Raw genomic sequence first — 13687 nt, 5'->3', positions numbered from 1 at the left:
TCATTTTTGATTTCTGGTTGTGTTCTAAACTACACATCTTGCTCCTCTTCTTTTATCCTCATTTTAATAATAGGCAGATTTTAAAAATGTAAGCCCTGGTCAGGCTGCTGGTTCAAATCTTGAATGCCCTTATGAACTGTTATTTTTGGCTCTCCATTTGTGGACTAAGATAGGAAGTCAAAATTGTTATCTGCTTTTCCATTCAAAAGTCTGTAGTATCTTAGATGGAGAAGCAAAAGCAGTTCTTTCTCTGGCTGTATTGAAGGTGTAAATTAATTTATGCATTGAATGTGATCTGGTTGTTCTAGTGTTGTAATATTAAAAGTTGGCACTGAATAACGTTGGAGCATACTTTTTTAGATCATAGTGTGTTAGTTAACATGTAGTGGTTTTCACTCACCATAAGCATAGAACAATTGTTGGTGTCAAATTTGTGAAACTACAAATGTCCAATTCTTAATCTAATCCTGTCATGCAAATTGAGATCGAGCAGTTGAAGTGCCTGGACCTGTACTCATTTTTAATCCCAAAATTGGGTTTTTTAGTGACATTCACTTCAAGGTACACCATTTCTAAAGTTTTTTTTGTCTTGTAATGGTTTATTTCTGAAGTAATAGAATCTTCATGCAATGCTTTTTAGTTAAGAATATCATTTAAAAGGTTTTCATGCGATATCTGGCTCATCCAAGTATAGACTTATGCAAATTTTTTGCTCACGAATGCAATGCAAATGAGAATTGAAAAGTATTTTAAGTTATGAATGGTCAGCAACAATACTCCATAAAGAATAATGCAAGTTTGTTGAAAGAAACTTCTAAATGCAACATATTAAATGGTTTGTGGGATTAGATATAAAATGTTTGTTGGTTATGTCAAAGTTCAATAAAGTATGTCTGCCAATTGGAATTGTTATAACCCATGCAGAGAACAACAATTTTTCAACAGAAGTTTGAACTTCCAGTGACCGAGAATCACCCAAGATTTCAAGTTTTAAGACTTTTATTGTAATTCAAAAACTTTTTTAAAAAAAGTGACTAGATGCTATATCAATAGACAACTTATGTTCTAAAGTACAAAAAGGTTTAGCATTAATTTCTAAAATGATTGAAATCCCTCTCCATTGTTATACTGTTCCCCTTGTGTCGATGCTACATTCACAAAGAAACAGAAGTGATTCTTAGCTCTTGAAGGCTTGCCACCTTTTGATGTCTCTAACTGAGTAACTGCTAATCCCCTCACTTTTTTATTATGAGGGATTAATGGACAGTCTTTCCCTAACCAAAACTAGATGGTTTCCAGGCTCATTTTAACCATCAAAAACTTGGTTCCTTCAATTTGGGTGTGTAATCACAACCACATTTTGTGTGGTGCAGATTGGGGACTTGCTGTACTCTTGCAAATTTCACACTTGTGAAGTTCAACACATTTTTATGCTCTGATCCCCAGCATCTGCAGTCCTCACTTTTTCTCCAAGTTAGAAATACGCTCAATTTGAGGAAGCAACATTTGAGTGTTTTGTAAGGAAATGTGCTTTTAAATTCAAAAATGTTTGCTTCAATAAGACTGAAGCAGTTTAATGTATGGAATGCAATTTGGTAGCAGTGGTAGTTTATTTTCTGATGAAGTAAACTGATTTAGAATATCATGGTTTAATTTTTGAATAAATATAAAGGATGTTAAGTGTGAGGGATGGAAAATGCTTTGTCTTATTCATAATGTGGAGGTGCTGACATTGGACTGGGATGGACAAAGTTAAAAATCACACAACACTAGGTTATAGACCAACAGGTTTACTTGGAAGTACAAGCTATCGAAGCTGATATTGTCTGTCCTTGATTAAACATTTGGTTTCCTTTCCCAAAACAAAACCTCAACGACTATTCTTGTCCTTTTCTGATAACAATTTTGATGAAATTTCATGGTAAATAATTTATACCAGCACAAATGATATAAGCTGCATCAGATTTTTGCTAACTTGCTTTCCTATTAGAAGATGGAGAGAATTGAAATAAATTCCCTCTTCCAACCCTGCAATACTCTGAAAGCAAGTTACAAATTTCTTCTGTCTTAAGCAGGTTTCATATACTTGAGCTTTATTTATTTTTCATTTCTAGCACATTTTAGTATCAACGTATTTCAAGGCTGGCTTCGTAGTCTTATGCTTTAATGGGGCTAATTATTTTATTCTTGTTTTGTCTTTTTAGTGGTTGTGCTGTGGTGCTCGAGGACCCATTGACTGGGACTTAAATATCTACTTTAATTGTACAGATTTCAACCCAAGCAGAGAGCGATGTGGTGTTCCATTTTCTTGCTGTATCAAAGACCCTGCGGTATCAATATTGTATACATTTCTGATAAAATTAACTGTTTGTAGATTATGGCTAAGTTTGTGAAACAACATTGCATCCATGAAATGCAAAACTAACTGGGGTTCAAAGTCTTTACAAGATCCAAATTCTTGAACTTTTTACCATGACAGATGATTGAGCCTCCTTGCATACAAGTAATTTATAATCTTTGTTTAGTGATAAAGCAATGCTGCTGTAGTACACTTTTTAATGACCCTGCATTGAAAGTAATTTAATCTTTGTCTTTCAGTAGGGTAAATAGTCCCATCTCATTAAATTAAGAGTTTGAAATTATTGCCACATACTAAAGTGCAGAAATTTAATTAGATGCTGTGATACTAAATTAGCTTGATTGCACTTCTGAAACATTGCTGTCATTGTGAATTGAAAAACAAACTTCCAGGGTTCAATATAAATTGTAATCTGGAACAAAAAATGAAATTTGAAAATTGGAAGACTTTTAATGATACTAGCGTTCATCATCCAACTTTAAATAGAAGTCTGTACTTCATTTATATTTTTTTTTATTTGTCACCTATGCTGATGCATTGAGAGTTTTACTATGATAAAACCGTATATAGCTATTTCATACTAATACAATTTTTAAAATTTATTTAACCTGTAATGTACAATATTCCTACTGTGAAGGAATGACATTATAAACTTTACGACTGTTCATCTAAAAGATGGATTATTTTGTAGTGATTATGAGCTGTACAAATAACTTGTCACACTATTGATGCTGATTCTGTAAAAATCTTAGTCAAAACCCTGTGTTCCTCAGTGGAAACTTCAGCTCTGTACGTTTCCTGAAGGTACAGCAATTTTGAAAGCTTGCGCATTTAAAGTTAAAGTTACACCAGAATTGAGATTGCAGTCCTGAATCTTGGTGATTTTACGTTGCACTGTTTGTTTATTTAGACACTTACTTTGGAGATAAATTGGTTTACATCAATTTCCACTTTTTTACACGTTCTAGTCTATTCTAATGAGATTGTCAGAAAATTTTCTTATAATTTGCAAACTAGAAGATCGACATAATCTTCAGCGTAACTTAGTATTTATGTTTAAAGTCACTGTCATCACCTCTTTATGAATAGATTGCATGCAGTAGGTGAGGTTTGGACTACTGTAGCTGTACTGTATGCCCGAAACGTCGACTCTCCTATTCCCTGGATGCTGCCTGACCTGCGCTTTTCCAGCAACACATTTCCAGCTCTGATCTCCAGCATCTGCAGACCTCACTTTCTCCTACTGTAGCTGTGTAATGCAAAAGCCTTGGATGGGAGATCTGAAACAGACACCTTCAAAATCCAGACTGGGATAGAACAAGGCTGTAGGATGGCTCCCATGTTATTTTTAATTTTACTTGATAGTGGCTGTTAATTTTATCAAAGATAACTCCTATCCGGTGTCAGAATTAAACACTGCTTAGATGGAAAATGGATCAACCTCTGTCACCTTATGTAAAAACTAAACTGACCATTATAGATAATCTACGATTAGCAGATGACTACAATGTTACTGTCCACTCTGCAGCAGGTTTGCAAATCATTCTCCAGCTCTTCAGTTCTGTATTCAAAAATCTCAGCCAGTCATAGAGATTTAGAGCACAGAAACAAACCCTTCAGTCCAACTTGTCCATGCCGACCAGGTATCCTAAACTAATCTAATCCCACTTGCCAGCACTTGGCCCATATCCTTGTAAACCCTTCCTATTCATATACCCATCCAGATGCATTTTAAATGTGTAATTGAACCACTTCCTCTGGCATACACTTCTGCGTGGAAAAAGTTGCTCCTTGGGTCCCTTTGAAATTTTTCCCGCTCACCCTAAACCTATGCCCTCTAGTTTTGGACTCTGCCACCCCACGTAAAATACCTTGTCTATTTACCCTATCCACACTCCTCATGATTTTATAAACCCCTATAAGATCACCCTTCCGCCTCTGACACTCCAGGGAAAACAACCCCTGCCTATTCAGCCTCTCCCTATATCTCAAATCTTCCAACCCTGGCAACATCGTCTGAATCTTTTCTGAAGCATCTCAAGTTTCACAACATCCTTTCGATAGCAGGGAGACCAGAATTGCACACAGTATTCCAGAATTAGCCTAACCAGTGTCTTGTACAGCCGCAACATGACCTCCCAACTCCTATACTCGATGCTCTGATCAACAAAGGAAAGCATACCAAACGCTGCCTTCACTATCCTATCTACCTGCAACTCCACTTTCAAGGAACTATGAACCCACACTCCAAGGTGCATTTGTTCAGCAATGCTTCCCTAGGACCTATGTGTATAAGTCCTACTCTGATTTGCCTTTCCAGAAGTAGCACCTCCCATTTATCTAAATTAAACTCCACCTGCCATCCCTCTGCCCTTTTGGCCCATCTTATCAAGGTCCCGTTGGTGTCATCTGCAAACTTACTAACTATGCCTCCTTTTAAAAATAATTTCCATATCAATGCATATCTGGTTAACCAAATATCCAAACCTGATGTATTCTGGAAGAAAAGACTCTGAAATATGTTAAGCACATCCTTTTCCTTAGCCATTGCCTCTCAAAGCTACTACTGATGAGGACATTCACCAGTGGATGAGCTGTGTCATCTTAGCCCTCTGCCATCTATAATACAAGTCCTGATGGCCAAACAATAGTTAGCACATTCAAATACAGTGATCCCTGGATTGTGTTTGAGACTCATTAGAGTGCTGGAGAAATTCCATCAGCAGTGCCTCTGTTGCATCCTCTAGGTTCAACTGGAAGACTGTCTTGTGAATACTAGCATTCTTATTGAGACCAGCTCCATAAACATTCAGGCAAACCCCTGCAAATTCAATTTTGATGGAAGGGATACTTTATCCAAATAGCTGAACAGCAATTCCCCTATCCCTGTGTCCTGTTTTTCAACTCTCGAATGGCCAGCATCATAGAGAAAGGCAGAGAAAAGACTTCAGAGACACTTTGATGTTTTCCTTGAATCTTAGCATTGACATTAGTGACTGGGAAGAGCTTGTTACCAGTCATTAAGACTAGTGATAACTGTACATCAAGCCATATTGCACTTTGAGATACAACATTTTATTGTTGAGTCACAGCAGCAGTTGTTATGAAAAGGAAGCTAATGCTTTAGTCTGCTTCTACCACCTTTATAGGGCATCCCTATCCCATTTACCAAAATGCTGTGGGTCGAGAATTAGCCAACCCACAACATTGAGTAATCATTATCGCTTTCGTTGAAGCAGAGCGACCATTAGCAGGTACTTTTTAAAAAATATACTATGGTGCTGCCTGAGAGTTCTGCCTTAATCAGCATATTGCTTGGTTCTTAATTAGATGAACAAAACTAAGTAATTTACTGAAATATGCTGTGACAGTGAATCTTTGAATAACACTTTATTTTCTTTAACTTCTGTAGGAAGATGTCATCAACACTCAGTGCGGATATGATGTTCGGTTGAAAATGGTAAGTGTTTGCAATTCAATTCTTGTTGAAGGAAGAGACAGATTACAGTTTGCGCTTGCTTTATTATTGAGGTCAAATGACCAACATTTCTTTCTTTGGGAAACAGATGTTTGCATTGTTATAGTTTCACAGGAAGATTGTGTGCACATTTCATATGTTTTCAGGTTTTATCCTAAAGGTTTTCATTTCCTTTTTCAGTATTGTTTAAAGAGATTAATACTGAATTAGCTGGAAATTTCTATCCTTCTGAGAAAAAAATATGCTTTGTAGTGGAAGAACAACCTACTGCGATACATTTTGTTTACAATGAAATAAAGTTCAATGAATTAATTTGTGTTTTTATATTTTTATGTAATCCTTACTAAAAAGTACTTAAATTGAGGAAAATAGAGTTTTCCTCTAGCTCAGTAAAAAGCTGGGCAGTTTTTGCACAGCATGTTTAATTGAGCATGTGAAGTTAAAATTTCAGAACACGTTGTGCTGCATTAACCCAAAATCTGAAGAACACGCTTTTTAATTAAACTATTTTCCAAGCCAGCATCCTATTGTGTAGCTTAGCAATATGCCAATCTAGCAGTGACTTTAATTGTCATGATATCATAGAATTCCTAGAGTGTGGATGAACTAGGGACAGACAGACAAACAAATACAGGGACAAAACGTTCTCAAATATTTGTAATCAGTAGATAGGAAATGATAATTTTTGTAAAATACAATCACAGTACAAGAATAAATCCATACATTTGTACAAGACATCAGTTGGACTACAATTAGTTAGCCGTTAACAGTTTTGGGAATCCCATTACAAAAAGGTTATTGATGATCTAGAGAACATATAGTCTAACTTGCCTGGGATTATATGAGGTGTGGAAATATAAACATAGAAGAGACTGGAATAAAGGAGAGTATTAATAGGGCTTTAAAACAATGATCGTTTAGCTACTGAATACATAAAGACTACTTTTGGGAAGCCAAATTCTACAAAATTTATGGTTCTAAGTCAAATGTGATATGGTGATATAATAATATAACACTTGTATAGTGAATGGAATTTTAAAATAATAGGCTTACTGTTAATAAATTTAAATGAACAAAGGATTTTGGAAATGCCATTTTTTTCTAACCATTAAACAATTATCTATTTAATTGTAATAGCCTGATTAATATTGAGTTGTCACCAATGCTTTTCACGGTTCATTATGAAATTAGTTGACAGTAGAAATTGTTGGTAAAGAGAAAATTCTGGCTTTGTTAGGGCATGCAATTTCCGGATCGTCTTGTACACTTTGGGCTTGCTTCAGAAGTAACTCTCTATCTCAGTCTTATTGCCAACTTGATTATCAAAATCTTTGAGGATTTTACGAGTGAAAAGCATCTCTTAAATGTTGTACATGTGTCTTGAAAAACTTTTGATCCCAACAGTTCTCTCCCAGTCACCCAACTAATTCTTGTTGATGAGCCATTTGGTGTTTCCATACCTATATAATTTTTTTCAGAGCAGATTTTTAAGCCTTTCCTCAGTGAAGAAGCACTCATTGCTCAATTGGTTAACTGCGAACCTCTCCAACCACTTTTCAGCCAGTGAATATTCTATTTCTACTCTCATTGACTGACTCTTAATATCTTCACAGAATTGATCACTTTGTTGTCAGAGTAGAGGTCTGGTACAAAAGCAAACTAATCTAATCCACTTTAGTTTACATACATATCCGAATATGGGAGAGCTATTACAGTTCTTCTCAAAACCTTAGCTTATATCCATAAACCTTGCTTCTCGATCATGATGAAAAATATTGACACCTACTTTTAAAATTATTACCATTGACAAAGTTGATTTTTTTTTTGTTGTAGGAAATAGATCAACAAGATTATATTTATACCAAAGGATGTGTTGGGCAGTTTGAGAAATGGTTGCAGGAAAATTTGATAGTAGTTGCTGGAATCTTCATTGCGATTGCTTTACTACAGGTAAGCAATTGTTTTACAGAAAGTACAATACAAAAGTAAGGAAACAAATGTGTTACTTACTTTTCCTGTGAAGAAAACTAGTCTCTCTGCAGGAGACTTCCAGTATTTGCATTTTTTTTCCAGCTGATGTACTGAAATCTGTATGTGGTTATGTCTCAATATAGTAGTCAGCTTGATGCTTGCTTTTGCTGTTTGAATTGGAATAGTGGTTATGGTTATGGTGTTTACTTTGCTTTTTTCAGATATTTGGAATTTGCCTGGCACAGAATCTGGTTACTGACATTAAAGCTGTCAAAGCCAACTGGTGAAATTTTACAAAAAAAATTTAAAACCAAGTAGCAAACTCAAGAGCTGTGGAAAGCACATTTGTAGAAGCACAGTGGATGAAAATCACTGACATAGCTCTGTTTCATCTCTGACGCTGAGACCTGTGGAAGTAAACCATGAGGCCGCTGTACAGCATTAGACTTTTATAATGGCAGCAACGAAAACCTTAAATTTTGTTAATAATGGTTTCAAAGGGATCAATAGCAATTTGTAGTTAATGGATATTTTGAAATGTTACTTGTCTGTATGTATAGACCACCACAAATGTATTATGTTTGTTACTGTTAAAGATAATGTGGTTTTAGATGTTTTCTATGAGGTAGGGTGGGAAACTAAAGGGGGATACAACTGCTGACTCAGTTGTAGGTAACACAATATTTCTGGGCTATTAAATAGTCCAGTCCTGTCTATTTAATGTGAACATTTTGTGAAATATGTCCATTTTAAAAATGCAGTGGCAGAAAAATTAGCCTATGCAGACTTCGAGATTTAGATTCATCATGTCGTGCAGCTAGACAGTACTTATGATGTTTTTCAGACAATGATTTCAAATGAATATTGTTTTAACCTTTTTTTAAAATTGTATCTCTTTGTTACATTATCGAACAGATGAGTAGTGTTTTACCATCCATGCCGTTCGGCAATGAATCAGTTATTGCCTTTTTTTTTTAAACCTAGTGATCACTGACAGGATTCATGTGTTAGAAAGGAGGATTGCAAGAAAGTTAACAGTGTCAGGTGCTTATTAAAATAGATTTATAGATAAATACGTAAGTGTTACTTATTTGTTTCTTTTAAAATTACCACATTGCTTGCACTAAAATGTCCTTTTAAACTGGTGGTGCAAACTTGACTACTCAGGAAATTTACTTTAAATTATTCTACATAGTATTAAATGCTACAATGTTGAATTCAGTCTCCCAAGACTGCAAAGTGAGAACAATACAAACACTTGTATCTCAGCTGCTACTTTTAACCAATCACCTTCTAGGATTTGCATGAATATTTTATGTTTCTGTCACTACAAGCTTCAATTTTAATACAGAAGTCTGAAATTTCCATGAATGGTGTAACTAGTAGGTTACATCAAACTTTACACTTTTTTATGACAATGTTGCTGAAAAGTATTTGGTAATTTCTTCAGAATCATACTAGCGTTCACTGGAAAATAGAAATAATGGTAAACAAACAAAGTCAACGTGAACATTAGGTTCAGAGGGAAGTATGTATCTTTGGCGATTTTCCTTTTTATCTTTCTTTATGCATGGTAATTAAAGTTTGTAGCCAACAAACCATTGTTAATGCACATTAGACACATGTTTAAGATGACTTTGTGTTCTGCTGTACTTAAAAAAAAATTATTAAAAACTACATTTTACAACCTGACCAGTCTTAGTATTAATGTGGAAAATTTTCCTTCTCTGGTCTTTTGCATGGGAATGGATTCCTGTTAATGAACACCAGTTTTACTGAATTGGCTCAAGAAATTAAAGGAAAATTGTGTAAGGTTTGTGGTATTGAGACTGGCTCTAACATAATGAGGGATATGTAAGGTTCCAAGCAATAGATTGTGATAGGGGATCGTCTTGTCAGAGATATAGGCGTTTCTGTGGCTGATGGTGTGACGTCAGAATGGTGTGTTGCCTCCTTGGTGCCAAGATCAAGAATATCTCTGAGAGGGTGTAGAATAATCTCAAAGGGGAGAGGAACCAGCAGGAGGTCATTGTACACAATGGAACTGACAACACAGAAAAAGAAAAGGATGAGATTCTGAGGAGAGAATAAAGGAAGTTAGGCAGGAATTTAAAAAGGAGGTTCTCGAGGGTAGTAATATCCTGGAGTTCTCATGGTGCCACAAGTTAGTGTGGGTAGGAGTAGGAGAATAGAGCAGATGAATTCATGGCCGAGGAGTTGGTGCAGAGGAGAAGGGTTCCCGTTTTCGGATGATTGGAATCTCTTCTGGGGTAGAAGTGACCTGTACAAGAAGGACTGATTGCACCTAAATTGGAAGGGGACTAATTATACTAGCAGGGAGATTTGCTAGATTTGCTGAGGAGGATTTAAACTAGCGAGTGGGGAGGGAGGAATGCTAAGCCCAGAGAGAGAGCGAGGAAAGAGATCAGTCTGACACTAGTACAGTTGGGAAAAGGAGCATGTTGAACAGGGCAGGCATGAACAAAGTGGAGAACAAGGTAGGACTGATAAAGTGCATGTATTTCAACGCAAAGAGGCCTAATAGGTAAAGCAGATGAACTCTGCACAGTTAGCAACATGGGACTGAGATATAGTAATTAGAGATGTGACTCAGCAATGGACAGGACTGACAGCTTAATGTTCCAGGATATAGATGCTATAGGAAGGATAGAAAAGGAGCAAGAGAGGAGGGGGGAGTGGAGTTTTTGATTAGGGATAACATTACAGCTGTACTTAAGATATTCCTGGGAATATGTCCAGGGAAGTTATTTGTTGGAAGTGAGAAATAAGAAAGGGATGATCACCTTGTTCGGATTATACTGTTGATGTCCACTCCCTGCCCCAGGCAAACAACACCCCAATAGTCAGTAAGAAATTGAGAAACCTATAAGGAGATCTCCGTTATCAGTAAGAATAATAAGTTGGGATTTTAACTTTCCAAACACAGTGCTAATAGTGTTAAGGGCTTGGATGGAGATGAACTTAACTGTACAAGAAAAGTTTCTGATTCAGTATGTGGATGTACATCCCAGAGAAGGTGCAAAACTTGACCTACTCTTAAGGAAATAAGGTAGGACAGGTGCCTGAGGTGTCAGTGGGGAAGCACTTTGGGACCAGTGACCATAATTCTATTAGTTTTAAAATAGTGATGGAAAAGGATAGACCAAATCTAAAAGTTAAGGTTCTAAATTCGAGGTTTTAGGCAAGAACTTTCAAAAATTGATTGGAGGCAGATGTTTGCAGGTAAAGGGGCAGTTGGAAAATGGGAAGACTTCAAAAATGAGATAACGAGAGTCCAAAGCCAGTATGTTCCTGTTAGGGTGAAGGACAAGGCTGGTAAGTGTAGGGAATGCTGGAGGGGTAGAGAAATTGAGGTCTTGATGAATTAAGAAGAAAGTGTCAGATATGGACAGTAACAATAGAGGAAGAGTATAAAGGCAGTGGGAGTATACCTAGAAGGAAAATCAGGAGGGCAAAAAGGGGTCATGAGATGCTTTGGCAAATAGGGTTAAGGAGAATCCAAAGGAATTCTGCACATTGATGAAGGACAAAAGGATAACTAGGGATAGAATAGAGCCCCTCAAAGATCAGCAAGGCCATCTATGTATGGACCGCAACAGATAAGGGAGATACTGAGTATTTTGTATCAGGAGAAGGGTACGGAAGATATAGAATGTGGGGAAATAAATAACAATATCTTGAAAAATGTCCATATTATAGAGGAGGTGGTGCTAGATGATTTAAAATGCAGAAAGGTGGACAAATCCCTGAGACCTCATCAGGTGTACCCTATACTTCTGCAGGATGCTGGGCCCCTTGCTGAGATATTTGTATCATTGATAGTCACAGGTGAGGTGCTTTAAGACTGGAGGTTTGCTAAAGTTGTGCCACTATTTAAGAAAGGTGATAAGCAAAAGCCAGGGACGATAGACCAGTGAGTCTGACATTGATGATGGGTAGGTTGTTAGAGAGAATTCTGAGGGACAGGATTTACATGTATTTGGAAAGGCAAGGACTGATTTTGAATAGTTAATATGACCTTGTGCGTGGGAAATAGTGTCTCAATTAATTGAGGTTTTTGAAAAAGTAACAAAGAGGATTGATGAGGGCGGAGCATCGGATATTTAAAAGCAGATTAGATTCCCTACAGTGTGGGAAGTTGACCTGTATTGACTGGCTAACAAGGTTAGATCATATGGAATATGGAGAGAACTAGCCATTTGGATGCAGAACTCACTCGAAGGTGGAAGACAATGATAGTGGAGGGTTGCTTTTCAGATTGGAAGCCTGTGACCAGTGGTGTGCCACAAGGGTTGGTGCTGGGTCCACTGCTTTTCATCATTTATATAAATGATTTGGATGTGAACATAGGTATGGTTAGTAAGTTTGCAGATGACATCAAATTTGGAGGTGTCATGGATAGCAAAGAAGGCTACAACAGGATATTAATCAGGTGAGAGAAAGTGAGGACTGCAGATGCTGGCGATCAGAGTTGAAAAGTGTGGCACTGGAAAAGACAGCAGGTCAGGTAGCATCTGCAGAGTAGGAGTATTGATGTTTTGGGCTTAAGTCCTTCCTTAGGCATATTGAGGGGGTGGGAGAAGGGGCTTAGAGATAAGTTGGAGGGGAAATTGACATTGAGCTGATGGATCGAGGACTGGCAGATGGAGTTTAATTAGATAAATGTGAGGAGCTGCATTTTGGAATGGCAAATCAGGGGACTTATACTTCATGGTAATATCCTGGGGAGTGTTGCTGAACAAAGAGACCTTGGATTGCAGGTTCATATTTCCTTGAAAGTGGAGTCACAAGTAGATAGGATAATGAAGGGTGTGTTTGATATGCTTGCCTTTGTTGGTCAGAGTTAAAAATAGCACAACAGCAGGTTATAGTCCAACAGGTTTCTTTGGAAGCACTAGCTTTGAGTGCTGCTGTTTCATCAGGTAGTTGTGCATTGCTAGTTTATTGGTCAGTGCATTGAGTGTAGGAATTGGGAGGTCATGTTGTGACTGTACAGGACGTTGGTTAGGCTACTTTTGGAATACAGCATGCAATTCTGGTCTCTCTGTTGTAGGATTTTATGAAACTTAAGGGTTCAGAAAAGATTTACAAGGATGTTACCAGGTTTCGAGGGTTTGATCTATAGTGTGACGCTGAATAGGCAGGAGCTATTTCCCCGGAGCAACAGAGGTTGAGGGGTGACCCGATAGAGATTTATAAAATCATGAGGGGCATGGATAGGGTGAATAGTCAAGATCTTTTCCCTGGGGTAGGGGAGTTCAAAAATAGAGGGCAAAGAGTTCAAGGTGAGAGGGGAAAGGTTTAAAAGGGACCAAAGGGGCAACCTTATCACAGAGGGTCATGTGTGTATGGAATGAGCTGCCAGAGAAGTGGTGGAGACTGATAAAATTACAACATTTTGAAAGCATCTGGATGGGTATGTGAGAAGAAAGAGTTTAGAGGGATATGGGTCAAATGTTGGGAAATGGAAGATTTATATCAGGTATCTAGTCAGCATGGATGAATTGGACCAAAGGGTCTGTTTCCATGTTGTATATCTCTTTGACTCTTAAAACCTGGTTCAAATCACTTGTATTCTAATTTCTTCAATTGTTTACATTGATGATGATGTGCTATGCTAATGTTTCAGCACAAGTTGACAAGAAATTTTGGACAGAAGTATGTGTTTCATGTTGAACATTTTTGCTTTCACTGTATCCTTCCTATTTTTTTTAAGCAAAATGGCTGGTTCAAGCAAATAATGAAAGACCTGCAATGATCTGATTTTTTAAAAAATTAGATTAGATTCCCTACAGTGTCGAAACAGGCCTTTCAGCCCAACAAATCCACACCAACCCTCCGAAGAGTAACCCACCCCA

The 13687-nt window shown here is 37.2% G+C and overlaps 1 protein-coding gene across 2 annotated transcripts in view; it reads left to right on the top strand.

Moving 5' to 3' along the window:
• LOC122556686 (tetraspanin-17) overlaps positions 1-9520 on the top strand; it is a 49509-nt gene extending 39989 nt beyond the window's left edge. For both annotated transcript variants that reach the window (XM_043703727.1, XM_043703726.1), the window contains exons 5-8: positions 2205-2330; positions 5772-5819; positions 7671-7787; positions 8030-9520. In XM_043703727.1, coding sequence (XP_043559662.1) covers positions 2205-2330; positions 5772-5819; positions 7671-7787; positions 8030-8095 — 357 coding nt within the window. In that variant the 3' untranslated portion in view covers positions 8096-9520. The remainder of the gene's footprint in view (positions 1-2204; positions 2331-5771; positions 5820-7670; positions 7788-8029) is intronic.
• Positions 9521-13687: the final 4167 nt, after the last annotated feature.

This window comes from Chiloscyllium plagiosum, chromosome 14 (assembly GCF_004010195.1).
Source record: "Chiloscyllium plagiosum isolate BGI_BamShark_2017 chromosome 14, ASM401019v2, whole genome shotgun sequence".
Classification (NCBI taxonomy): Eukaryota; Metazoa; Chordata; class Chondrichthyes; order Orectolobiformes; family Hemiscylliidae; genus Chiloscyllium; species Chiloscyllium plagiosum.
The sequence above is the reverse complement of the archived record's forward strand: the minus strand, read 5'-3'. Positions and strand labels throughout refer to the sequence as shown.